This window comes from Mugil cephalus, chromosome 6 (assembly GCF_022458985.1).
Source record: "Mugil cephalus isolate CIBA_MC_2020 chromosome 6, CIBA_Mcephalus_1.1, whole genome shotgun sequence".
In the NCBI taxonomy this organism is placed as follows: domain Eukaryota; kingdom Metazoa; phylum Chordata; class Actinopteri; order Mugiliformes; family Mugilidae; genus Mugil; species Mugil cephalus.
In genome coordinates, this window is record NC_061775.1 from 5,772,586 (window position 1) to 5,800,507 (window position 27,922).

General features: G+C 42.1%; 2 protein-coding genes across 4 annotated transcripts; one reads left to right on the forward strand and one right to left on the reverse strand.

Moving 5' to 3' along the window:
- Positions 1–32: 32 nt before the first annotated feature.
- LOC125009623 (LIM/homeobox protein Lhx8) lies at positions 33–6,118 on the reverse strand. 3 transcript variants are annotated; one of them, XM_047587712.1, is made up of 8 exons: positions 5,662–6,118; positions 4,388–4,513; positions 4,092–4,213; positions 3,266–3,483; positions 3,014–3,117; positions 2,059–2,154; positions 926–1,115; positions 33–570 (listed from the first exon to the last, which is right to left on the reverse strand). In XM_047587712.1, exons 1-8 carry the CDS (start codon positions 5,740–5,742, stop codon positions 494–496), a joined length of 1,014 nt encoding a protein of 337 aa, XP_047443668.1. In that variant the 5' UTR covers positions 5,743–6,118; the 3' UTR covers positions 33–493. The 3 variants fall into 3 exon arrangements, with proteins under 3 accessions (XP_047443668.1, XP_047443667.1, XP_047443669.1); XM_047587711.1 differs by having other exon boundaries at positions 3,266–3,486; XM_047587713.1 differs by lacking the exon at positions 5,662–6,118 and adding an exon at positions 4,938–5,641 and having other exon boundaries at positions 3,266–3,486.
- Positions 6,119–13,370: 7,252 nt separating this feature from the next.
- On the forward strand, positions 13,371–26,670 carry erich3 (glutamate-rich 3). Its single transcript, XM_047588163.1, has 14 exons — positions 13,371–13,644; positions 15,192–15,285; positions 15,896–16,021; positions 16,119–16,190; positions 16,331–16,459; positions 18,204–18,362; positions 18,587–18,796; positions 19,117–19,297; positions 19,380–19,566; positions 20,147–20,379; positions 20,477–20,623; positions 20,735–21,103; positions 22,285–22,410; positions 22,489–26,670. The coding sequence occupies exons 1-14, from the start codon at positions 13,385–13,387 to the stop codon at positions 25,770–25,772; spliced, it is 5,577 nt and encodes a 1,858-aa protein (XP_047444119.1). The 5' UTR covers positions 13,371–13,384; the 3' UTR covers positions 25,773–26,670.
- Positions 26,671–27,922: the final 1,252 nt, after the last annotated feature.

The window sequence follows — 27,922 nt, forward strand, 5'->3', positions numbered from 1 at the left end:
AAATTCATTCGTTCATTCATCCACCTCCCAGGTTTGTGAAATTAGACATTTATTCTCAAAACACATCTTCACATACAATAAATTAAATCGCAACACTGCTATACAAACAAGTTCAAGTTCATCTTCATACGGAGCTGACGCTTTGGGTCTGGCGGCTTTCACTTAGAGTAGCACGGTCAAGCTTTGTCACCAACTACACAAACAAATATAAACCTAGGATGTCAGGTGTCACAATGGTATGAGGTACACTGAAACCTTTCCATTTCCACATTATACAGTACATTAGAGTCATCCATAACAAAAATAGAAACATGGTGCGATGAGTTACTGGCAGTTCAAGAAGAGAAAAGGGTTTTATGGTTCACTGAAAGTGAAATGATATTTACCATAGAGATTAGAACACTGAGGCTGCTAATGGCGGACGAACGTTGGCGAAGTCTGAGGTTGCTGTCTGCTGTGTGTGTCTGTGTGTGTGTTTTTTCATGTGAGCAGCTCAGGCGTGAGACACAGGGAGCGAGGTCATGGCGTGGGCTGGCAGCAGCGGTTGAAACATGGATGGAGGAGAGTGTACTGTGGGAACACACACACACAGCGCAGTTAACAGAGTTATTTTAACTTCCGTTTCCATGACTTCTATTAAAATATTGAACATTTCTATATAGAGAAGCTAAATTAGGATAATATTACTCTATAATTATATGCATTTAGTGAAAATGCGTCACTTTTTCATGAAAATACAGACATTATTAAATATTATATCTCTGAAATGCTTTTGCTTTTTTTTAGAGGCACTGAAAAAGTGCCACTGACTAAAAATACGTTTTACTAATGCTCTTTAGAAATTCAGTTCTCAAAATACGACATTTTTTTTTCAGCATGAAGCACTGTAAATGCAGTAGTAGCAAAAATTGTCAGAAAGTCTCACTGTCTATGAAGGAGTGCAGTGCGGAGAGCATGGACCCCTCCGGGCCTCCGTAGGCTGTGTACTGCAGCTCCTCGGGGGTCGGGGTGGGCTGCGACAGGCGGGTGGGCTGCAGCGAGGTCATGGGGGTGCTGGAGGTGTGGTTGGGGCTCACGTGCTTCTTGTGGCGCGCTCGACAGTTCTGGAACCAGACCTGAGTTAACAGGACAGACAGGACTGTGTTTGAAACACCGCGGCAAGGTAAAGGCATCCACCACCTCAAACCACAGAGCCACACACTAATACATTCTACCTCTGCCTACACATGTATTATATATACTGCTTACATGCTGTTTACCCCCTTGTCATTTTTTATTTTCATAGAGATACAATCAGTCACTTTTGCCCTGGTGAGTAAAAAGCTTTATTTAAATTTATTTCTTTATGATCCAGTCTTCATTTGAAGGCAGTCGTTATACCAGAGACACAAGTTGAAGTAGGAAGAGTCGGTACACTCTGGCTGTAGACGCATTATATGCTGCTGATTTATAGTCTCACAGTGCATCATTAAAATGTAGCTAGGTAGATTTTTTTTGTTGTTTTATTTTTTACTTTAAGTGCACTAAGATGCCAGTGTCTGGTGAGACAGTTACTTTTACAGAACTGCACTATTGTACTGTAGTGAGAAACCACCTTGAGACCGTGTGGTCACTGGTTTGATCTATAACCATGGCTAAGCAAGTGCCTTTTTAATTTGGTGTCAGGCAGCTAAATCTAACGCAAATTAAAACGGCAGTCCCTCCTGCACAAATGTTCAAATGAGTCCATGCTTATAATCTGGAAATGTTTGTAAAGGTGTTTTTAACTGTTTTTCTACAAAAACTGAACATTATAACATATATTTAAAGGTTATTGCATGAGATTGAATCAGTCTAATCTCAGAGTAATAAACCGGTAACTTTAATTAAGAGTAAACTTTGTTTGACAGAGGACAAATATATTTCTGCAGAGCTCTCTGCAAACATTTCTGCCATATTTTCCCACACGCTAGATGAAATGAAACAAAATGTTTTCATCTGCTGCCTCTGTCCACGTCATAGGTTCGTGAAGTGAATTCCATCATATGTTTTGTCTTCATGCGCCGCTGCCTCACTCACCTGTATGACTCTTCGACTGAGGCCCGTCTGCTCCGCCAGTTTCTGCAGTGTTTGTGCGTCTGGGTTGTTGTCCTGGGCAAACTGAGCCTGCATCACCTGCATGTGTACAGGTTGAAAAAAAAAAAAAAAATCAGTTAAATAACAAACAGGTTTACTGTGTGGTCCTCTGTTAGGAAACGTCGGCATCTCATTTAAGGGTTATTTTTGGCAGGAACAGAGTGTGTCTGTTTGGAATAGATTGTTACTGATGAATTGGCTATAAAAATGATTTTGAGTGACAGAAAATACTATGGATATTTCTGCTGCTCAACATATATCTTAATCACACATTATTAATTCATAAAGAAACCTAAAATGATAATGATTCACAAATAATAATAATGATGGCTAAGAGAGCAAAACTGTATGGATGGATAAGTATAACCAGAAAACAGTCTTTTTGTTAGAGCTCCGCTCTTTGAGCAGCATCGTTTCATTCAAATAATAAATGCTAAAATAAATTAATACTTATAAAAATCAGTTTTAACTTAACCTCATGTGATGTCTTATCTAAGTTATTTCAAATTAGAGGGTGCAAAAAATAAATAATGATAATAATATAATAATAAAATAAAAGATTACATTTTTAAAAAAAAAAAAAAAAAGGTTTTCCTGTCTCCAGCTCCATTTAACTTAAATTATTATGCTTTTATTTGTAATATTAATTTAATTTAAATAGCACAACATTTGAGGCTTCATAACATTAAACCTTATTTTTTTAGGCCAAAACTGAAGCAATTTCATTTTTTCTCAGCAGAATGTTTTGGCAAAAATCTATAAAGTAACGCTCTCATCCGTGTATTATCAATAAATATAATATTATATATAGATATATAAAATGAACATGATATTTCACCCATTCCTGAATCTAATATTATTTCAGAGAAGGTTTTCAATGATGATGGAGGAGGTGAACCTGCAGCTGGTCGGCAGTGAAGCTGGTCCGAGCTCTCTTGGACGGTTTTGGCTGGTTGATCTCCTGCTCAGTGGGCACTGCGCCCTCCATGTTAACACTGTTTCCTGCAGGGAGAGGAGATGCCCATATTAAAACAAGAAAGATTCCAGGTGCTCTCTTGATATTTTACATTATGCCCCCAAAAAATAGCAATAACTGTGTTCTGTAATGCAGTTATTTTTCAGGTTTAGACTCGAGCGACAGACCGCACACCTTTCTCCACGGCCCGTTTGAGGTTGTCCAGCATGCAGTCGTAGTGCACCCTGCAGAGCACCTTTCCCTCCACCAGGGCGAACTCCTCCCCGGTGGACAGCTGCCTCTTACAGGAGAAGCAGGCGAAGCAGGCCAGGTGGTAGACGTTGCCCTTGGCCCGGCGGACCCAGTCTGTGGAGTGGATGTTCCGGCCGCAGCATGCGCACCAGGTGCCGTATCTTCTGCAGGTGAAGGGAAGAATAAGCAAAGTGAGACACACCAATAGACACTTGATGGCAATGTAAGGCTTAGGACATTTTTTATTTATTTTTTAAACGTAGTATATTTAATTAAAGTCGTCAGAATTAGCCCACACGCTGCAAGAAAACCCACTTGCTTCGTTTTTTTAAAGGCAATGTTCGATTAAATGAAAAAGTTTAAAAATAAAGTTTGGTCTTAAATCTCCTCCTGATGGTAGACTACACAATATTTTACCAAGGGTCCAGTATCTGTCTTTATCTATATGTTTATGTGAAGTGCAACATTTTTATAGCCTCAAGTACATTTGCTCATGGCTGATTAAATAATCGATTAACGACGCATTTACTGGCCACTGAATGGTTTAAAAAATAATTAACATTTAAATCAGATTAATGTCCGCAAGGGGAAAAAAAAAAAATCATCTTGTAACATTTGTTATTGCTGCTGTAGTAAAAATGTAGCTATCACTTTCCTGCAACCTGTAGCTATTTACCGAGGAGCACATGGGTTTATTTTTCCATGACAATTTCGTTTGGGGGAATTCAATTTTCGTTTGATCGGCGCATATAAAAATCGACGCACATACCTGAAGTAATCCAGTTTACAGAAAACCTCCTTTTCTTTGATGTAGCAACTCGTGTGGCTGCCAAGCGAAGTCTGGCACACGCTGCAGGAGAGACAGCGCACATGCCAGCACAAGTCGTTAACCTAAAGCAGAGGATATCATGAATTAGTTTGGAGGTAGGCCTGCAGAGTATGTGCGCGCAGAGGAAGAAAAACACAAATAAAAAAACAACAACAGATGGAAAATGATCCAAAAGTTAAAGGGACATAAACGGCCACAAAACTACCAAAAACGCAGCGTGAGTTGCGGGCGTTTACCTTTAATAAATATTTGTCCACTATTTCCTCGCTGCAGCTCGCACACACTGTTCTCCCCAACAGAGGCGCAGATGCCATCGCCTGCAGCGACGACGCGTCTTCATCCAGAACCTCCACCGGCGCTCCCTGAACAGATCAGACCTGCGGTTAGAGAACCACGCACAGGAACGCATCCGCCTGAAGGCAAACAGCGCCGCGCGATGCGTTTAAACTCGGTTTCACGTGTCACCGCCAGCGATGTCAGACTGCAAAACAACCCGTCTTTGTCTTAAAGTTTTAAAACAAAAAAAAGATCGTTAATAGAAAGCGAACGCCCTTTAGAAAAAAAAAAACAAAAACAAAAACAAATAAACAAACAAAAAAACTAAGAATTAGATAACAGTTAATTTGTAGTTTATTGAATTGGAACATTTGGGAAATTCTCTCCAAAGTTGCCATTTTTCCCGTCTACAGCCACAACTTTTTTTTTATTATTATTATTTGATCCGTTCAAAATGTTGTCTTATTGACACTGAAGCGTTTTTTGGATAATAAATGGAGCTCGCGTTACCATTATGTCTCTCCTGTCCTCGGTGCATTTGCCTAGAAGGTCTTCGTCTCCTTTGCAATCTTCACACATGGCGAGAGGCTACGGCGCGAAGAGGAGGTCGGAGTGTCAGACTGTCGCAGCTGCCCTGAATGCCCCCTGCTCCTTCCCATAAATATCATGCCTTTCACCTTTCACCATGACAACGCGCGCGATTACCGAAATGACATTTAAAAGAGAGGGATAGTCATTACTTAGGAAAACAGACAACACTTGAACTAATACTTATCCCGCGCGCATTATGCTCTCGAGCTCTGAAATTCGCGATTTTGGCGACTGCTCGCCTCCACGCGCGCGCGCCGCGGTTAAAACAACCGACACACGCCAATTTCACGTGTCAATCACAAAAGCAGCGCGAGGTCTTGAGGAAAAGGGGATTGATTTATTTAATAACAGCAATTAAAAGGCTAAGTTCGCCACAAACGTCTACCCGGGGCAACCTAAAGGTGAAGAGGTCTCATTAACTACTTGAGTTTTAATTGCAGAATTCAGGGAGGGCTAATTTCCTTTGACATTTCTTCAAATTGTGAAAATACTGAGCTGTCAGCGTGTAAGAAGGCCGGCCTTAATGGCAGACTGAAGCCCACTCTCGTTTAATTGCACACGCAATTTGGACTAATATTTAATCCCCGACGCAGACTCTCACCTCAACCTGCTGCTCAGAAATACTCGTCTGCCTTTCACTCACCTCGTCGCTGGACAACAGGGACCCGTCCTCGTTGTCGTGAACGACGCAGCACTCCACTTTTACTTCACTTTTCCAGCGCATGTCTGCGTCCAGGACGGAGAGGCTTCACAAAGTCGAGACGCTGCTTTTCTTTCCTTCTCCTCCAGGATCCCTGAGTGTGACTTAGTCAGTCTGCAGCGAGCCGTTTCTGGAGGGCGGATCGCAATTCATATTTTCTCGTCCTTCTTGGCCGCGCCTCCCTTTGGAAATAAGCTCCTTGTGTGGTTCCATGAACGCTTTGATGGAAAGGAAAAGGCCTGTCACTTACGCTCTCGCAAATGTTGTCAGACGTTTGATTGAAATCTGCCTCCACTTGTCAGCGTAAAAAAAAAATACAATTGACACTTGTGAAAGAAAGTAAAAGTGCTTTCATTCTTCTTGAAGTTTACTTGAGGCTTTTAATTACCAGCAGCAGCTTCCGCTGTCTTTATCCGACACTGGTACCTGGTCACAGTGAGCTCCTACGTACAAAACATGACACGTTTTTGTGGATTAAACCGCACCACGGTATATAAACATCAGACCCACACCGACCAGCTGCTACATGCTCCTTTAAAAAATCAAGTCATGATGATAATATATATATGTGCAGTGTTTTTACACATTTCTAACCTTTGCAAGTATTCCTATGTGGAATAATATTATATTCAAAATTATTACGCCGTACTTGTACAATGCATGCAAACACAATGCATCGACATGTGATCTGTTCATTACAAGTAAACGTCACTGGATTCTGCAAGTCTGCTCAAAGGCTCTTTAAATACCTGGCATTTTAATTGAAGGGTTTATATTAACAGTTTACAGTTTGAGGACCTGTTAGGTTTCAGTGTTTGAAGCTCATTGAACATAGAGGGATTCATCCTTTGTTGTAAATGAATTATTTAAAGGCAAGTGCAAATGAAAAAGTTTTTTTTTTCAAGTTAAATTGAAAAAAACAAACACTATTTTGGGTTTAGCAAGAATGTGTTTCCCTTTTTTTCCCATTTGACCTATTAATTATACAGCCGTCCATTTATTCTGCTGTCCTGTGTGAGTCCTAAACTGTTGTGTTCAATGACCCCAAATAAAACGAAGGCCACCTCCCATCCACTGCTCCCGTTATTTTCAATGCAACCAATATTTTCTTTTTTCTTTTTTTGTTAATAAATATGAAATGACTGTTTGCTAATTTGACTAATTTAACAATATTTGTCCATTGGGTATAGTACAATAAAAAGAAAGCTGTTTAAACTGCCAGACCTATTGTAATTACTCCTAATGGTGCAGGTCCCCAAACATTTTTCCAATGACTCAAATCACTAGAACCAGTGAACCTCTGGCTGTTGGAGGCCCGCTGTGTCTCCCATTATCCAATTTTGTTTAACATTATCGATCGTAGTATGGCTAGTTTCAACAGTTATTATTGGTTTAGGTTGAAATAAACTATTTCTTGTTTAATAGTTGTATCTAACTAAATGTAATGCAGTCTAACACCACACATCTGTGCTCAGTTTCTGTTTGTAGTTGTATAATCTGGTTGATCTCATATACAGACAGTCAAGTGCAAACAGCTTTCCTTTCATCCGTTTGTCTCCAGTTAGTGAGTATTTAGAAAAAGAATCCAAATGTTTTAGTTAAACGCCTTGTCTTTTTTTATATTTTTTTTTTATTAATTATGGTTTTATAATTATTAAACAACTTAATGTCCCTGTGCAGAAACTTGTGTCATTCCAGCTTTAAAATGCAGAACACATTTTGATGTAACACAAAGTAAATAACGGAAACAACAGTTCAAAGTGGCTCATATGAGATTGTGTAAAACAATCAGAGCGTGCTGTGACATATAACCTGTACTGCATCCAGTTATTATCACCCACACTGGCCACCAGCGGTTAAAACAAGATCACCATCATTACAACAAAACTCTGTGGGGAACCAGTAATCAGCTGACACCTCCTGACCATTTAACAGTCTGGTGGCTTGTGAGATAAAATAATCTCTCATGTTGTTAGCTGTACAATAAACAGGGAGTAAAAAGCGCAGCATTTATTCTGAACTGTAGCAGACGATATTCAACTTAAACTCAAGTAAACGTTCTTTGGCCCTGAGTGTTTCTGTGTACATTGTTTTTGCATGCATTGCTCAAAGGGGAAAATGAGGAAGCCCATCGGCTTTAAGTCTGCACGGCGACCACATCAGCTTTCAGTCCGCGTCCAGGAATTGACGGGGGACACTATATGTCCTCTCTAAGATGTTATCCAGATACTTCAGAGGAATTAGAAGACGAGCGTCTCATCAACAAGCCTTGACAGAAAACAAAGAAAACACACAGTTGCTCACTTGTTTCTTTTTGTCTTCCTTCACTCACTCATTCACCCACTCAACCTTTTCATCACGCAATCCCGACCATCGCCACCACCCCCTACCACACACCTTACCACACACACACACACACACGGAGCAAAGGCTATTTTCAGTCTTTTGCTGTTCTGATGGGATAACAGTCGGACCTGCGCCGGCATGAGTCTGCAGCCGTATCGCACCATCGCAGAGGGATAAAGGAGTTAGCGTGCCTCCATGGAGATGTGTCATGTTCCACCTGGTGGAGATGAATGCTCCTTATCAGATAACGCAGCTCAAACATTTTGCAGACGTTTCACTAGAGCAGCTCGTGGGACAGCCACGCAGAATCCTTCACATCGGAGGAGTCAGTAGGAAAACAGTTTGAGATAGACATTTTATTTTGCTCTCGGCGCTGAGTACAGGTAGGGGAGAGGTCAAAGGTGAGAAGGGAGGAGTGATGCCAAAAAGAACCTTTTACCATGAAATGGCTAATTAATTCTGAGACATGAAGCCCTTTATCGCTCGCCTGTGGGAGTACAGATGTTGGAAAAGATGTAAATCTGAGTGTAACAGTTGCATGTTTTCATTTTCAGCGTTGCACGCATGACTTCTTAGACGTTTTGGCACGATGTGGACCAGACAAAAACAATGTCTCATCTGTCAACATACTATCAGACTTGTTTGGCTGTGTTTCAGCTTTACATCAGGCTGTAAGAGGCATGTACAGTGTGATCCACTCCACCACCGTGCATGAGAGATATGTATATCAGTGACTGGAAACACAGACAGAATTTGTGAATCTGGATTTTACAGAATACAACCAACAACCAGTATTTTTAGTGAGCTGCACAGATGCACGAAGGAATTTAAATATGCATAGAGGCATTGAAATTAATATGTGAAATGAGCAGAAGTCACACTCGATTCTTATTTACTATAAAAATCTTCCTAGAGAGACACTTAGGCCGACTTTATGACTTATATATGTGTTACACTTCAGCTACAGCCGGTCTTATTTAATAGCAAACATTTATTTGTTTGACAACCTGGGACATAAACGTGATTTTATGAGATGATATATTTTATAACTCTAAACATTGGTCAGTTAAGTTCCCTCATTTCATTTTCTGTGACTGGGTTTTTCTGCAAATTAGAAAAAAAAAAGTCTGTATTTCATTACCTTTTTCAAAGTCCAGTTTGTGGCAAGGGCAACTCTACATTTCGGGTTGTTGTCACGATAAAAGAAATATATATAAAAAAAAATAATAATACTACTACTACTAATAATATATATATATATACTACTATAATTATATATATGCGTGAAATGGAAACAAAGAACCTCAGTGGGAACAAAAGTGCTTACACAAGGAACACAAATGTCATCCTCACTAATCTAAGCAGATTTTGAATATTTATCTCCTAACAAGAATGAAAGTAGTGAATATAAAAGTTATGCACATATTTAGTTTTTTTCAACCTTACGTGATGCAAAATGTATTCCTACACCCAAAGTGACTTTTTTTCTTGTAAATTATTAATTTGTAAATGCAGTAAGAACAAGGGACGCTCTCGTCCAGAGATGCTGCTGGCTGTAGTCTCCAAGAAAACCTCCTAATTCGCTACTTCCACACGGACCCTTGCTTTCTCTGGGGCTGCAACTACTCATTTATTTCATTGAAATCAGTCCGCATTGGGGTAGTTTACAATTGACACAACGACTTTGGCGTGACCTTTTCTCCTTGCTGTAAATGGGCACTCATTGAATCTGAAGGGGGAGGTGGGCCTGGTGGGGAGGTGGTGGGAGGAGGTTTGGGTCGGGTGGCGGTGGGAGGGGGGTGGGGTGGGGGTCAAAGAGGGATTGGGTGGAAATCACAGCAGTGAAAATGGCAGTGCGGTGAAAGAAGGGCCTGATTGCATTGGGACAGCATGCGAGAGGGAGCAGCATGCTCAGCCCAATCAGAGCGACATAAGGAAAAAGTGCTCTTATCAACGAGTAATGGCCCACTTGACAATCACACAGGCACAAAACGGCTCTATTTAACGCTGATTGCAAAAACTGCTGCCCCCCCATCTCCGAGCCGCATGACTCCCCGAGATCTCCCTGCCACCTCCCAGCTTACAGCCGAGACCCTTTCCTGAATGGAATTTATAATCACCCCTCTTCCATTTCTACACTAATTGTTATTTTAAGACCTCCGTTGTGCATTAGGTGTTTAGTGCTGCTGAAATGTCTGCCTTGATTACTGTGTTTATTGTTAGCGTCGAAGGCCTATCCTTCTCAATTCCTGCGGTCTGACAGGTAGTGAATGTTTAAACAGGAATGTCTCTGCCTCACCTACCTGCCTGTTCTTCTTGCTTCCTGTCCAGCTGCTTAGTGTGAGAGAGACCTGCAGCAGTGCACATCTGTACAAAGCCAGCTCTGCTCTCTGGTGATTAATGAAATTGTCTGGCAATCAGCGTGTTGCCTGTTTCACTCTCACACATCCAAAGACATCTTTTTTTTTTTAAAGGATTTAGAAATGGACATTTAGTTGCTGTAGCTGATTCGTTCACTTTAGTACGTTTTTAACATTGTGTTTATTTTTATGTTCTGTAGATTTTGTTCTATAGGTATAATAACACTACAATCTGTATGTGTCTAAAGACTACTTTTTGTTTTTCTTTTCAGTTCTTCTTCACATCCATTTATTTCTCACTCCTAAGACATGCAGCGCGGTGGCCTCAATCATCCATACGTCTATTGCTGGGAGGAAAGCAACAACTTATTGGAGCTGTTATTGTTGAGTCTACTTTATAAAGCGTAGCCACTTCAGTGCAATCAATCAAGCTTTCTTTCTTTGTCACCTTCCATTTTATAACCGATTTATCATATTATTATGATGAAAGTTATTGTTATTGCCAAGACAAAGGTGAAGTGTACCTTGGTCAAAATCTGTGTTAATTGTCCAGAACAACTAAAAACTACTACAGTAGTTACTTAGTTAAAATGCCTTGAGACATTTATCTACCCTATTGATCTTCTTCTTCTTCTTCCTTAGACCAGTAGTACCTCATCCTCCTCAGCTGCTACACTGACCCTGTGCAGGCAAACATACATGTGAAGTCTCTATCCACCCTCACACAAGGAGAGAGTGAAATCAGCACAACACAAATTCAGGGCTGATAAATTAGAGTTTTCTGGAACTTTCACGGATGAGGAATCAAAATACTGCCGTCAACTCCTCCTAAAGCGATTACACTTTGGATTAAATCCACTTATGATTCACGTTGAATATTTAGGTGGGTGAGCATTTATGCTTTGTCATCATATCTTTTTTTAACTGGTCACATTTCAATGATTTTAATATTATTTCTCCATCAGTTCAGAACTGTCCAGGCACCACAGGTGGAAATAATCTATCATGACCTGGCTCAAGACAGCTGTTCTTGTCTTAAAAGATCATTGTTTTTTGCATTGTCCGTGTTTTAAATAAATTCCTATCCTATCCTATCCTATCCTATCCTATCCTATCCTATCCTATCCTATCCTATCCTCATCACAAATATTTGCACGTTTGTGGATCTGATCTAAAGTGTATCTTTTCAGTGTGAATAAAATGTTAAATGGTCTGTTAGTCATAAGATTTAAACCAACAACTAAAGACTTCAGGTATTGTCACATTAGTGTCTGACTGCTGTGGTAGTTCTATGACAGTGTTCTTGATAAAGACCCTGTTGAACCTCTTTACACTCAGCATCATTACTGAAGTGGCCACAAGAAAGACACTCAACACACAATCTGCTGCTGACTTTTATCTATGAAGTTTGTACTATATTATAATTTAAGTTTAAATGTACAGACGCTCGTCTGCACCTCCAGTTATATTATATTTAAACTTAATAGTGGAACAAAAGGCAGCAGCACAGGACAATCAGTGATCCTCAGGTCGAAAGACTCCTGAGCTTTGTCATATCACGACAATGAAACATGACTCACTGGTCAATACGGGCATTGACAAACCACTTCAGTAACTATGAAATGAGATAAGTTTCAATGTCTGGTTGTTTGATGTATTGCCTCCCCCAGCATCAATGCAATCAGGTGGGTAGTGATAGCAGCGAGCAATTCGACCAAGCTTACATAAATGCATAAGATAAATAGTAGACCTACCATTAAAGACATTTCATTAATTAATAATGGTCTTTTGAATTATTCATACACCAGCAGACAATGTAAATATTGTGCTACATTCTAGCAGCAGTTTGTCGTTTTTCCACAAGAGGGCCACAGAGGACCTGCATTCTGAGCTCATCCTCTTCCACCGTGGACGTGTTTCATCCACTGAATCACAGATGTTCTGATTGTGCAGCGTGGACCACCGCTCACATATGTTATCATCTTTAAAATCAGTGGCGAGAAAGTAGGGAAGTGATTTCATGTTATTGTAGCTGCCAGTCAGTGAAAGCAGTGGAACATTAGGGCAGTTTTAGATTCAACGTGAGGCCCAAGCCACGGCCTGGAAGAGAATGTCTCTGTTGATTCACCTTAGCAGCGCACCCACACACACAGAAACACACACAGACACACACACACACACACACACACACACACACACACACACACACACACACACACACACACACACAAGAGAGAGACACCGCATTTGCTGCTAGTATAGATTTCCTCTGATGTCCTTGTGCCAAGTATGACACCTGGCAGTTCCTTGTGTTTGTGTGAGATGCAGCTATGGCTTATTATGTGACATTTGCAGGATATGGAAACATCCTCTGCTCAATTATATATATATATATTATATATATCAATTCATGTGTACTGTGTAATAGTAGTACTCACTTACTTACCCACACAGTAAATACAGTTGTTCTTTTATTTACAAAAAGCTGAAAACACCGATCAGCCACAACATTAAAACCACAGGAGAAGTGAATAACACTGACAATCACAGGGTGTTGACCTGGCCTCCAAATTCACTAGATCCCAAACTGATCAAGTGTCTGTGGAATGATCCACAGAGGCCCCTCCCCTCCACCCATAGGACCCAAAGGCCCCCACTAACAACATTCTGCTGTCAGATACCACAGGACACCCCAGAAGACACATGTCCATCCTCTGATGAGGCACAAGGGAGACCTACACAATATTATCATATTCGCTATATCATAATGTTATGCCTGAAAGGGGGGAAATATATAGAAAAGGGTTAATAAATAAAAACAATGTAATAATAAATAAAACATATAGTATGTCTCCGCTCCCTGTGTTTTTCATAAAATAAAGATAAATGATGTATCACATGTCCGTGGGACTCTTGTAAGTGGAAACCAGCCTCATTGGCAGCTTGGTCACGTGATCTCCATGGCAACCGGCGAGTGTCATCAGCAGCGCTGTGGGAGAAGCTTCTTCAGTGCAGCTCTGCTCCAAATTCACTGGCACACTTTGAAACTACTCTTCTGTCTGATTTCTGTTTTTATCGCACATTATCCCGGACGTCTTTTCTTTCTTTTTTTTTCTCCCAGCGAGGACCGAGCAGAGTCCACGGCCACTCATACCTCAAACACTGGTGGGGTTTTAAAGAGAGAGTGCGAGCTGAAAAACATGAGTCACCTCAACCCGGGGTAAGAAGAGCAATTAATTGTTTTTAGATCGAGGAGTGGAGGGAGCTGCGGGGGTCCAATTAAACTGCATTTCTCAACACTCGTGTTACTTATTTTATTTTAATTACCTGAAAACCACTTACTAACTTAACATTAATTATGAGAGTTATAAGGTCCAGTAAGATAATCACCACTGAGACATAATTACAAGAAAACCTAACTGACTTTTGACCTAATGCATTGGCCAAAAGTTTACAAAGTTAATTAGGTTACTAAGAGCTAAGGCCCCCTAAAGACTAACAAAATAACTTCAAATTTAAAGTGCTCTGCAAAACCACTGTAAGAAGCTGCTATGTCCAATAATATAATCACAAATTACTAAAAATAAAAGAAACAGCAAAGACAAAGATGAGTAATAGCAATCACAAATATACTTAAGAGGTACTTCACTGTTCCTTCGTACTCCTACTGCAGAGCTACATACTTGCTTTTACGTAACTTTCACTGTCTTGTAAAATGAAGACTAAAACAGTTTGCAAACTCTGTCGCTCTGCTATGGAATAAACTATTAGGAGTTACCTACCACTTGAGCGGTATGTAAATAATAGTGTGTAATTAGTGGCCCACATCAAACTGCAACATTGAAGTGCTCCTTGCATGTTGTGTCAGTAATAATGGTCCAGGTCCCTGTGATTAATAATAATTGCTTATTTTTTATACCATAAGGACATTTTGTACTAAAGTTTAATCAGAAGGCCGGGGTTTTACTTGCAAAGCAAACATATTTTTATGTTGTGGTATTGATATGTTAAAATGAATGAAAGTTCTTCATATCTTCATTCAGCTAAGTTTTATTATTAATAATAATAATGTATTGGATCACTGCAGTCATTTCGGATGCATCACTTTCTCTTTATAGTTGCCAATGCACAAATTGCTCAAAAAGCTAGAAGTTCTGACAAAATGACACAGAAACAATGAAACCATGTAGAGTCATGTACACACTGTTTTAGCCTTTAAAGCTTTGACATAATACACTGTATTTCTGCGCCATGAGACACTAGGTCAGAGAAAGTCATGTCTAAAATGACAAATGGTAGTTTAAACTCAATGCTCGTGGTCCAGAGAGAGAGAGCTCTGCAGTCGAAGCTAAAGAGCCCCGCGGGCAAACACGCCAGGAGCACAAAGAAGAGGCGGCCAGGGTCAAGTGTGCCATCCCCTCTAATTCCTGTGTGTAATCAGACACCTGTAACACACTCTGCAGTTGTAAGATCCTGTTGTGTTGTACACAAATGCTGGTGGAAATCAAATCTGTGTTGGAAAAAGAAAGCTGCTTTCAGACAGGCTGGTGTGTGGACGGGCCGATGTCTGGTTAATGAGGACAAGAAGACAGCTGCCAGCAAACAAACCAACATGGAGCAGTGCCCCAGTAACACATATGATTAACATCCTGGTTTTCTGTCCGCTCTAATGAGACTTGAACTGAGACTTAAATGACGTTAGTCTCTGTGCCTAGTGATCATCAGGATTAAATCTCTCTTGTGTATCTATTGCTTTTGTTTCTGCAGACTCATCTCAGCCTACAATAGTCTCACAGACAAGCACCTGGCTGGTTACTTCAGCAACACTCGGATCAGGAGACACCTGCATAGAGCAGGACTGGTACGTCAACAGGACGATGACGGGGACGATGATGATGAAGATCAGAGCCATGGTTTTCACAGAAGTCCTGTCATCAGTATTCTTGAACAAATAATTAACATTGACAGTTAGACAGAAACAACACATGGTGTGTTTTTAGAGGACTGCCTTTACACCAAAGGAATCTGTTAAATGTGTATACATGTAAACAGGCATATGCACCATTCAGCCACAACATGTGAGCACCTAATATTCAACAGGTTGAGGGAGGGGCTCTGTGGATCTGGCTTGTCCCAGGACATCCCATAGATTCTCAATATGTTTGGGATCGGGTTTGCAACTTGTTGAAACTAGGAAAGGCAACTGCTTTGAGGGAGTGTCGTTGCCATGGGGATGAGGTTTCCCAGCAGAGCGTTGCATTCACTTATTAGTCTCAATGTTGTGGCTGATCGGTGCACGTAGTGGATTTCAAATATTATGTAGGAAGATGAAAAAATGTATTAAAAATTGCATACAGAGTATATCACTATGTGTCACAGCCTGTCGTTGAGGTGAATGCATCTGCAGTTGTTTTGCTGTCTTTTTTGAACCCCATCTTTATTGATGGTTGACTGACTGTTGTTGTCATTAGATCACCAGGAGCGGCCGTATTGTTCCAGACAAGGAGTACAGACACAAGTTGATCCAGAGGGCCCATCAGAGACACGTGCGAGAATGCCTGGCTCAGGCCATCTTCCACAAGGTGCTGGAGCTGGAGGTGGGAGGAACCGATGTGAACTCGACAAGTCGTTTAAAGAAAACGCTGTCAGATAATAATGATCAATGATAATTACTCCCGCGGTCCTCCCATACAGCGTCTCCACCAAATAGAATTCAAAAGAAAACTGGAGGAGTTTGCGAAGAGGGAAAGAGTCCATAAGATTAAGGTAAACTATGTGCATGTAACACTGCTTTGCTGCGTTGTTGTATATCAGACAAAAATGAGAATGGCAATTCATTTCCAAATCTGAGAGGAACCACATTTCAGTGACACAGCAGTAATATAATAAATTATTTTGTTTGGAAGGTGGAGCGCTCCAAGAGATGTGAGGAAGACATTATCCGCATCCTGTCTCCACGTCCACCAACAGGTGCCAGGGGCATCAGGAAGCAGCACTCTGGGCCAGAAGGGGAGCACTCTGAATCCTCAGAGTCTGTGAGTAGAAACGTCCAGGTGCACGGGCACCATTTAACGTGCTGTCGTGATGCAGGTGCAGTTCGTTGTTTGAATCTCGACCTTTAATCACACTGTCTCACAAACTTGAACACTGTTTTCAAATGCCATGGTAAATGGTAAAGAGATGACACTAAGGGCCTGCGAGACCTTTAGGTAAAGAGCCCTTGTTAGGCCAATCAGTGTAGGTTGGATACATCAGATTTGCTTTATAAGAAAAATAGGTCTAATTAACTTTGCTCCTTCATCTGTGTAATCATATAGAGATGTTCTAATAGCAATGTAAAACTATGTAAGAAAACATTTTGTGTTCAACCAACTCTATCCATAGATACAGGACCCATCTAGGACCTACGCTTCCACTCAAAGGAAGAATCATACCCCCAGACCAACAAGACATGACAGCAACATACCACGCAGTGACCAAAATCTCAGATATGAGACTGATTAAGAGATACAACGTTACAGCTAGCAACTTTTTGCCTTAAAGCGCACACGCTCATTCAGTAGAGCTGACCATTATGTCACACAGATCCTTTTTTTTATGCCTTGTTGTTAATGACTGCAAACATTGTGGGAATGTGATTTTTCAGGATTTTTCAAGAGGACATACCAGAAACCTATTCTGTCAACTCAGATCTCAAGCTCACTAATTAACAAATCATTTTGTTGTTTTTGTGTAAGTTGTAGTTTTTTATAAAGGGTTATGTGTTGGAGTAGTTGGTGGCCAGGAGCATTGATTTGCTGTAGTTTGCACTAATTGTTGGGAAAGTGTTTTCCTTTGGACGGAACCAGGCTCGCTGTTTCACTCGTTTTCCTGTCTTTAAGTTAAGTGTATTGGCTGGATTACCATGCAGAGATGAAAGTCATGTCAGTATTTGAGTGAAACTCAATAAGGAACCAGGATCACTGAAGAGGAACAGAACCAAACAGCACCCCAGGGAGCACTTATACAACATCATGAATTAACTTTATACTATAATGGTGCGTCATCCCTTTTCTTGTCAGAAAGTAGATCAACGCAGATAACACGTTTGATCTGCAGCCACACGCTGCACAGCTGAGTGATGCCTAAGACGTTCCTCCAGGTGATGAACGTCTGTCATGTAAATTATTATCCGCGCTTGCTCATAGTTTCCGTGTTTACTCTGACACTGACTCTTCAGTTTGAAGAGCGGCGTCAGCAGCTGTTCGCACTGTGCGCCGACGAGAGTGTTTTCAGTCAAGTAGCAGGATTAGCTGCGCGTTATCTCTGAAACATGAGGAATCACAGACCTCGATGCCAGAACAAACAGAGACAGTAATCCTGTTCTTGATCTCTGGGCTTACCCCGCTGAAATCTCTGTCGTCGCAAGTATACAAACATCTCCCACTTAAGCAGGTCGAGTCTTGTTTGAGCTACATCAATGAGGATACGCTGCAAAAATGTGATGATGGGAGAATAACGAATATTTATGAAGAATTTATCAAGTAGCTTTTGACTTTACTTTTAGAAATAATGGAAAAACTTGCACTGAAAACTGGGATAATGTAGCAGACTACAAATCCAATTCTCAAGTTATGTCTCCAGACTAAAAATAATAGAGCACATAACAAACTGCATTTTACATTATGCTTTTATGTTGTAATTTACTCATGAATGGTGATACTAAGACTATACCTGAATTTTTTTATTGTGCTTGTAATGAGCAGAGTGATGACCGTATGTGTGTCGTATGCTCTGCAGCCAAGCTCATCCAGACCCAACACAGCCCCAGGGAAGATGCAGAGGCCGGTGCGTCTCAAGCCGATCCACAGTAACAGCACCACGGCTTCAGTCAGACGCAGATCCCCTCACAGGCTCCTCGAATCGTCCCATGAGAACAACCAGCTATTCAACGGCACTGTGAGTCTAACACATACACATGTACCTGCCTAGATAATGAAGAAAATATCTTCATTTATGATCGAATGTGCAGTATTTCTGGACATGTTGTTCTAGGAGTACCTTCCAGAGTATGTAGACATATGTTAAAGTGGCTATGTGGATGCATGCTCACAAAACTAGGACACTAAACCAGACACCTGTGCAACAAACTCATTTAGAGACTTTGTCAACTTCTCTCCCAGACAGACAAGGAGTACCGGAGGTGTTTCACCACAGTGGAGGCCCCCCAGGGCGTCTCCCCCTACTGCCTCCCAGTCATCAACAGCTTCGTCACCCCAGTGCCCCCGGCCACGAAGAGGAAAGAAAGGGGGGTGAAGGTCACTCCCAGCAGCACCGTCAGAGGCCGCCGGCTGCACCCTTCCACTGCCTCCAGCGGAGCTGACGTCATGGAGGTTATGTTTATGGCTTAGGTTATGTTTTTCCCTGGCAACAACTTTCCACAACAACCGTATAAGATGCAGGCCCATTGGATTAATTAGCAACAACATTTCCAGGAGATGGCACCGGTTTTGTGAGACATAAGTGAGGGTTGTGTTGAGTAACTCTTAGAATGCCAAAAAGCAAATTCACAACTATTCAGAATTATTCAAAAACACTTGCTACTACGTACTCTGTAATAATACAGGACCAAATGCAGTATAAAGTTAACTTACTTGAAAATGTTAACGCTGAAAAAAAAATGGAGGTTAAAATTGCAAAACTTTCCATCCAGGACGCACCAGTGCTGAGGAGCTCTGTTCACCACAGCAGAGTGTGTGTCAGAATGGTGTACTTCGGCAAGACAGTGCATCTCTCCCACGACCTGAGCGACATGAGGGACGAGGTCAAAGTGTTCCAGCAGCACTGTGGAGGAGAAAACCTGTGTGTGTTCAAGGGAAAACTCAGGGAGGGAGGTCAGTGTGTGGTTTGTTAGATAGCATGTGCTGATGGACTTTTTCCTCTGTCACGTATGTGCATCCTCAATTTGTCCCTCAGAGACCTTCCAGTTTACTTCAAGGCGACACAGGGGCTTCCCTTTCAGCTTGACCTTCTTCCTGAACGGGCTGCAGGTGGAGAGGCTGAGCTCCTGCTGTGAGTTCAAACACAGGAGAGGCTCCCGGCTTGGTGGCAGGCATGGACACTTTGGCTTCTTCAGTGTGGAGGGAGCCTCTCCCTGTTATAAGTAAGACATGCAGCTTTAAACAGCTCCACGGTTCAGCACCCCATGAGGGGTTTTGGTGTTGAAGCGCAACCTCTTGTAGACAGCAAGCAAATGTCAACAAAAAAAAAAGGAAAATTTGAGAATTTGTGGAAAAGATTGATTCAACTCTTGATGAGAATATGAAGCAGGTCAGGGGCCTTAGCTCGGCATAAAGACTGGCAGCGGGCTAGCCTTGCTCAGTCTACCTAGCCTTTTCAAATTCACTAATAGTCTCTTGGCAGGGTGCAGTGACCTCATATCAGTAATATTCCCTCAACCTTGACTTTGGTATGAACTACATACAATACAAATACAATATAATACTAAGAAGCTTGACCTGGGCCTCTCACATCTGTGGGGCTTTATAGCATCTTTCAGCTTTCAGACAGAGAGTTAACAGTGAGCACAGCTGAGCTGTTTCTGTGAATAGTCCATTTATATTACAAAATGTCACAAATGTGACACCCGAATATTGTTCTGTCGCTCCAACTCTTTGCTGATACCTTCGGCGCTAACTTGATAATGTTGTTGTAAATATTTCATGTTCCTGATTATTCTTCAGATGCATCATAGCAATGGGGCTGGACAAAAAGCCCACCCCTCCACCGAAGAAGGTCAGAGAGGACAGAGGAAGAGAGGAATCAGACACCAGCCCTAAGGATACGCCCGAGACGTTGACGGAGAGGACAGCGGAGGACGCTGCCTCCCACTCGGAGTGTGAAACCAGCCACCCGCAGGACACAGAGACTCAAGTCGAAGATGAACCAGCACATGAGGAGGACAAAGCCAGAGACGGTACGACGATTGAAAGATGACTCTGTTGTAAATGAAGATTCACAGACCATCTCCACACCACACCACTGTCACACTTTCTGTGTGTGTCTCCATTTAGATTATGAAGAAGACTTTGAAGCAGACGACGAGGGACCTGCAGAAGAACCAGAGGCAAAGGCTAAGAAATCACCATCTCCAACGAGTGAAACTGAAAAGGAGGTTGAAGAGAAGGATCCCTCTGAGACTGAAGATGATGAGAAGGACGGTAGGTGACCCGCCTTGCCTAAACACATAAAACATCCATCTCTATACAGTGCAAATTGGAAAGTGTTGTGTTAGGTTCAAGAATTTAGAATGACCGATCTTTCTTGTATAGAAGACATAAAGTCTGGCTCAGGCTCCAGCTCCTCAGACAGCGATCGGGAGGAGAGCGATGCCGAAGACACCAAAGACTCCAAAGAGGACGAGAAAACAGAGCAGCCAGAAGAGGCCGATCCAGAGGAGGCAGGCGCTCCACCGGATCAAAGAGATGAACCAAATCCAGAGGAAGCCGTGGCCACTGAGGCCACCGTGTCTGCTGTGGCAAAAGACTCCGACATGCAGGACAGTGCAGGGGACAGCACAGAGATAGAGATCTCTGACACCAGCATCCCCACAGTGAGCGAGAATAAACAGAGTGATGACTCCTCAGCAGACAAAGAGAAAATGGTAGAGGAGAGCAAACAGCCGGAAGAACAGGAGAGGGGTGAGTATGACCTGACAGATGCAGCTGTGGAGACTTCACCCGAGTGAACATCTGGACAAATCCATGTCATATGGAGGTTTTTCCACTATTATAACGCAGAGTACATCTACCAGGGTGAAGTCAGTAAATGTCAGATGTAATGTCGTTAAGACAGGTGATAGTGATACAGTATTTTCATCCACTGATGTTTTAATAATATATCAAGATCACATTCTTACATTTTAATAGTGGAAAAATTACTTGTGTGTCTTTGTATTCTTCTTTAATTCTTTCCTGTGTGTGTGGTGATTTTCTACCTGATGTACTTGTGCTGTCAGTGCTGTTATTCAGAATGAGTTTTGAGATTTTGTATTTTCACATAAATAGTATATAGTTTTTTTTAACAGTTTCACTCTTGACATAGTTTTTGCATTTATTTTTTGTTTACTTTTTTGCTTCTTTTTACACAATTTGTCTTAAAGCTACTGTGTGTAGATTTAGTTGAATAAAAATATACTGAAGCATATTTCAAACATTTTAAAACATACTTTTGGAAACAAAGGGACAGGCTGTCAGGGTTTGGGGATTTGGAGGGGGGCGGGGGGTACAATCAGGAAAGAAACATGAAGCATTCACTGAGGGAAAACACATATATTTGCATACTGTGCAGCATTACTAAAAGCTCAAAATATGCAGCTGTGAAGAGCTGCTGCATATTCATGTATAGTCTGTACCCAAACAAATCGACTTCTGCATGACAAGCAGCTCCTTTCTTTTCTTACCATCTTGTAAATGTTCAAAGCTTGCGGGGTTAGATCATCGGTATTAATTATTCTCAAAATGTAGGTGAGTGTTCTAGCAGATCCCATGTAATTTTAAATAAGTTGTGTTTTTTTGTCATTCAGATTACTAAAACTACACAAAGAGGGTTTAAAATATGAAATTGTAAAGGCATGCATTGTGTTTCTTTTTCCTGCAATCGTTCATTTTGCATGTTGTGTTGCTCCTTTGTGTTTGCACACGGAAAGATTAAAGATTTGTTTTGCTCATTTGTTCCATTTGTTTCTTCATTGGCTTAGTTCTCTGTCATTGTATTTGCCATATGCACCTTAACTTTTGGGCATCAGGCGTCGCTGTAAGTGACCCACAAATGTATAATATATGTGTGTATAATCACGTGTGTCTCTTCTTGTTTCCCCAAGCCAAATCTGTGCAGGAAAAGCTGGCGGAGGCAATTCTGAAGGAGTCTCATTGTAGCTCTGAGCCTGAACTGAGTGACACCAGCACAGAGGAAGAAGAGGAGTGTGCGAACAAAAAAGACAACAACGGTATTGGATTTGAATTTTTATTCAAATTTACAGGACAACAGTTGTACTTTTTGCAAACAAAGTTATTTGTGTTTGCAGATGCGTCTCCAGAGAAGCCTGTTACTTTCACAGAACAACAACAGACCCTCCTGGAAGAGACAGAACGCGAGGGACGCGTTACTGAAGTGGAGCAGGGACCGGATGAGTCATCTGAAATAAAAGAACAAATGGAGGAAAGTGAGACTCCTGAGAACATTTGCAGCAAAGATGAGAAGGTCAGTGAGGTTGAGGAGGATGAAAAGGCTGCAGAGGACGAAGTCACCGGAGAGAAGGATCAATCAGAAGAGCAAAGTGAAGCGCAGCATCCAATAAATGAGGAACAGGACGCACAGGAAGTCAAGACTGCAGATCCTCTTCTCGAGGAAGTTAAATCCACTGATGCTGAGGCTGCTGAGAAGGACGACGGAAAGGAGGAGGAAACTGCTACGGAGACGGACGGTCACCTCGAGACGAAGCAAGTGGCAGAAAGCAGAGAAGATGAGTCATCAGAGCAGAACAGAAAGACTGAAGAGACGGCAGTTAATGTGGAGGCGGAGGCAAAGACAGCCGGTGAGACAGCGGAGATGAAATCAGAGTCCTCGGAGGAGCGAGAGGCCCTGAGCTGTGAAGAGGCACCTGCAAACAACACAGAGAAGGAGGGAGGCAGTGAGGACGGAGCCGAGAAAGTCTCAGCAGAGGATCCGAACGGCTCACCAAAGGAGAGCAGAGACACCGCAGTTGTAAACACACCAGATATAAGTGAAGAAACTGTAAAGAATGAAAGCGGTCAAGATGAAATTAAAGAAGAGGAAGCAGAAAAAACACTGGCAACAGAGGCTGACAGTCAGCAAGAAGGGTGTGAGCTGGGAGAAGAGAGGAAGGAAACCTCTGTGGGAATAGATGAAATGGTAGAGAATCAGAAATCTGAGGAAGAGGGAAAACAAACTCCAGATAAAACAGAAGACGAAACTACTGAGGAAAGAGTGAACGATGAAAAAGATAAAACAGACGAAGAGGGCAATGATGAAAGTAAGGCAAACAAAGAGATAGAGCAAAAGGAAAACGTGGCAGAGGGGATTGAAAATGACACCAAAGGAGAGGAAAATGAAGGAGAGGGTGAGAAAGAGACTGATGAGGACCAAGTTGATGAAGATAAAGAGAAAGTTGAAGAACCACAGGAAACAGAGAGAGATGAGGGGAGTGAAGGTGTCGAGAATAAAAATGACAAGGAAGAACCTGAAGCAGAGGGAGAAGATAAAACTAATGAGGGTGAAGGAAGAGCTGAGACAGATGTGGCTGTTGAACAAAAAGACGACGACGTAGAGAAGTCAGAGAACAAAGCTGAGGGAAGGGAAGCCACTGAGAATAAAAACGATGAGGAGAAAGAAGACGTAGCTAATAGAACCGCAGGAGAAGGAGAAGAGATGTGTGAGGTTACAGAAGAACCCGAGAAAAGTGCAGATGCAGTGTTGGATAAAGAGAGTGTGAAGGTGTCCTCTGAGAATATTGTCGAGCTGGAGGTTGTTGGTGACAGTGAAGCAGCGGATGAGGCTAAAACAACTGAAGAGGTGCCAAACATCACGGCCGAGGCTGAGGGAGAGACTGAAAGGGCGAGCAACACGAGTGTGAAGGGAGAAATCGATGCTGAAAATGGAGAGATATCTACAGGAGCTGAGGACAGAGCTCATGAAGATCAAGGAGAGGATCTGACTAAAGTCGAGGATGACTTGAAAACAGCTGAGTGTGGTGAAGAAGAAGGAAATACAGAAGAGCATATGGAGGATGAGAGCAAAGACGTGAAAGAGTCTGGAGACAGTGCTGAAAAACAAGAGGACGACAAGGTCGACCAGGCTGCTGCTGTTGACGTAGCTGAAAGTGTGGCTAAGGGGGATGAGGACAGTGTGCAAAATCATGATGAATTAAATAAAAACAACTCTGAGCCAGAAACATCTGTTACAGAAATGGAAGAGAGAGCTGGATTAGATGGGAGAAAAGGCAATGAGGAGAGAGAAGAAGAAGAGAAAGAAGAAGATGAAAATGGCAACAAGTCCAACCCCGACAATGAGAACAGGGAGTCACATTTGATCAAAAATAACAGCGACATTCAGAATATCATCGGTGATGTTGCGTCTTCGGGGGATCAGGAGCAATCTGCAGCTATGGTGGCTGTTGATTCGGGTGAGAGGAGGACAGAGAAACTTCACTGCGCTGGAGAAAATGCAGCTTGTGTTGACCTATCTGCTGCTGAGGGAGAGAATGGAGCAGACACAGAGGAGGCAAGCAAGGCCTCAGAGGAAGGAGCGAGTGTCCTGCTCAAACCTCAGGCACCGATCAACGAGGCTGATAACCCAGAGCAGGGCCTCACAGCAGGTAAGGAAACCCCAGAGGCCCTGGGAAGAGAAGACAACACAGATCTGGTCTCCAAATGGGTCAACGTGCACCAAACGTCCAAATATTTTGAGACGTTTGTTGAGCCTCTAGAATATCTGAGTGAGGGGATTTCCAGCTCCAACAAGGAAGAGTCTCGACCTACAGAGCTGCCGGGAGAGGAGAGCCCACCCAAGATGGTGAGGACGCCTGAAGATGAGGAAAAAGACGACCAAGTAAAATATGAAAACGAGTCGAGAGAAAAAGTCAAAACAGAAGCTGCAGACCTCGAGCACACTCACTCTGAAGAGTTTGAGGAGGACCCTGCCAAAAACAGACGGCATGTAGAGGAGACTGAGGTGAAAGGGTTAATACCGGAAGCAGAGAGTGAACAAAGCGATTCTGCAAATCTGCAGGACATAAGGTCTGAAGAGAAAAGAGGAAGTAGGCAATCTCTTCAAGAAGACAAGGTCCAAGAGGGACCAACACAAGGAATCAATGAGGATAAAGCTTTCTCCAAAACTGAAGTGGAAAGCATTTCAGGAACTCATCACTCGGCAGCCAGTGTCAAACTTGAGAGTGCTTCTGAGAACCAAACTGAGGAGAAAACTACCGACCTGTGTGTGAAACCAACTTCAAGTGAAGACATGAAAGACCTGCCTTCTTTAAAACCAGAGGAGCGTCACGGGTCAAAGAGTCCAGATGAAGAAACCTGGAGAGAAACAGATGAGCAAAGTCGAGAAGTTACAGAAATAACAGATTTTACAACATCGAGGTCGGACGACGGAAGCCAGGAGATCCGACCAAAAGCGTCAGAGGGGAGCTTCAGCGGTGACAGAAGGGACACGCAGCTCATCCGAGACCTCAAACACACTCTGAGTAAAGACCGGCTCAGCACGTTCTCCGTGGACGAGACCTTGTTTGGCCACAGTTCGTATCCTTTGCTGACGGCAGCGAGGACTGAGAGTAGACATTAGAGCTTCTCAGTCTAGAACATCAGAAGGTAAAGTGGTGTTTTTGTTTTAGTTCACCAAGATCAGTAAAAGTGAATATTTAAAAGCTTGCAGACTCAAAATGTGTAGACAATCAGACGTTCACCAGTGTGACTTTGAGACAGAAGGACTTTGAGTGTTTCATGTAGTGTCTTAAATAGTCTTCATCCATCAGTCACCAAAATTAAGCTCCTTAATGAGTTTTGACTGGTGGATAAAATGTTTACAATAGACCCTCTCTTCCTATTATCGCTAACAAAGAGGCGTAGTTCGTGTGAGGTATCAAGTGTGACTGCTATTACCTGTAAACAGATACTCTTCTACTCACAAATGATTGAATAATTCATAGATGTTGGACTTTAGTTTTGCTCGGATTCTCTTTACATTCCCGATACCAGCTCTGATCAGAGATCTGTAACTGAATGTGTGTCTGTGTTAACGACAATTTCAGTCTGACGTTGTTATTTTGATGTCAAGAACAAAAACAGGTGAGCGATGTTTTAGGCTGATGATAATTAGATTGGCAACGTAGTGACATGTCAAATCTAGGCCCTCATTATGGGATTATTGCTGCTAACACTACCTCTATTTAAAATAGCTATGCTGTACATTGTATATTTATTGCTTTGTTATCTCATTTTTATGGCTAATTTTAGTTTGTAAGGCTTCATGTCTCATTTGATATCTGTCAAGGACTAGCATCGTGTGTGATTTGTCCAGTTAAGAAATAAAAACCACGACTACAGACAATGACTCTCTTCTCTTTTTCATCTTGACAAAGAAATATGTGAAAACGTCATTTTGTATTACACATATAATGCACGCCAGTACACTTAAAGCTAAATTTGTCACACTAGACGTGTACAAATGTAAAAGGATCAAGAAAATACAGTGGGGGAAATAAGTATTTGATCCCCTGCTGAATTTGTAAGTTTGCCCACTTCCATAGAAATGATCAGACTCTGGTTTTTATGGTTGTTTACTGGTTATGGGTATAGACAGAATATCAGTCGAAAATGCATAAAAAACACACAATCTAAAAGTTATAAATTGTTATGTATTTTATTAAGGGAAATAAGTATTTGATCCCCAACAATTCACTTAGAATTCAGGCTCCTACAGATTGGCTGGTGCGCATGTGGCACACAGCTGTGCTCAGTCAACTAATTACCAATACTCCTGATCTTAACTCGTCATGTATATAAAGCACACCTGCTCTAAGAATCAGTTTCTTACATTCCAACTTCTACAGCACCATGGGCAAGACCAAAGAGCTGTCAAAAGATGTCAGGGACAAGATTGTAGACCTGCACAAGGCTGGTATAGGTTACAAAACCATCAGCAAAAGGCTTGGTGAGAAGGTGACAACTATTGGTGCCATTATTCGCAAGTGGAAGACCCATAAAAGGATCATCAACTGTCCTCGGTCTGGAGCTCCCCGCAAAATCTCGCCTCATGGAGTGAGGATGATGATGAGAAAGGTGAGGGAGCAGCCTAAAACAACACGGCAGGAGCTTGTTAATGATCTGGAAGCAGTTGGGACCTCCGTCACCAAGAAAACAGTTGGCAACACACTGCGCCGTTATGGATTGAACTCTTGCAGTGCCCGCAAGGTCCCCCTGCTCAAGAAGGCACATGTACAGGCCCGCCTTAAGTTTGCCAGTGAACATCTAAATGACTCAGAGAAGGCTTGGGAGAAAGTGCTGTGGTCTGACAAAACCAAAGTTGAGCTATTTGGCATTAACTCGACCCGCCGTGTTTGGAGGATGAAAAAACGTGAGTATGACCCAAAGAACACCATACCCACGGTTAAGCATGGAGGTGGAAACATCATGTTTTGGGGCTGTTTTTCAGCAAAGGGTACAGGGCAACTTCACCGCATTATGGGGCCAATGAATGCAGCCATGTTCTGTAACATCTTGGACAAAAACCTTCTTTCCTCAGCAAGAACACTGAAGATGCCTCGTGGGTGGGTTTTCCAACATGACAATGACCCAAAACATACTGCCAGGACAACAAAGGAGTGGCTCAAGAAGAAGCATATTAAGGTCATGGAGTGGCCTAGTCAGTCTCCAGACCTTAACCCGATCGAAAACCTGTGGAGGGAGCTGAAGCTCCGAGTTTCCAAGAGGCAG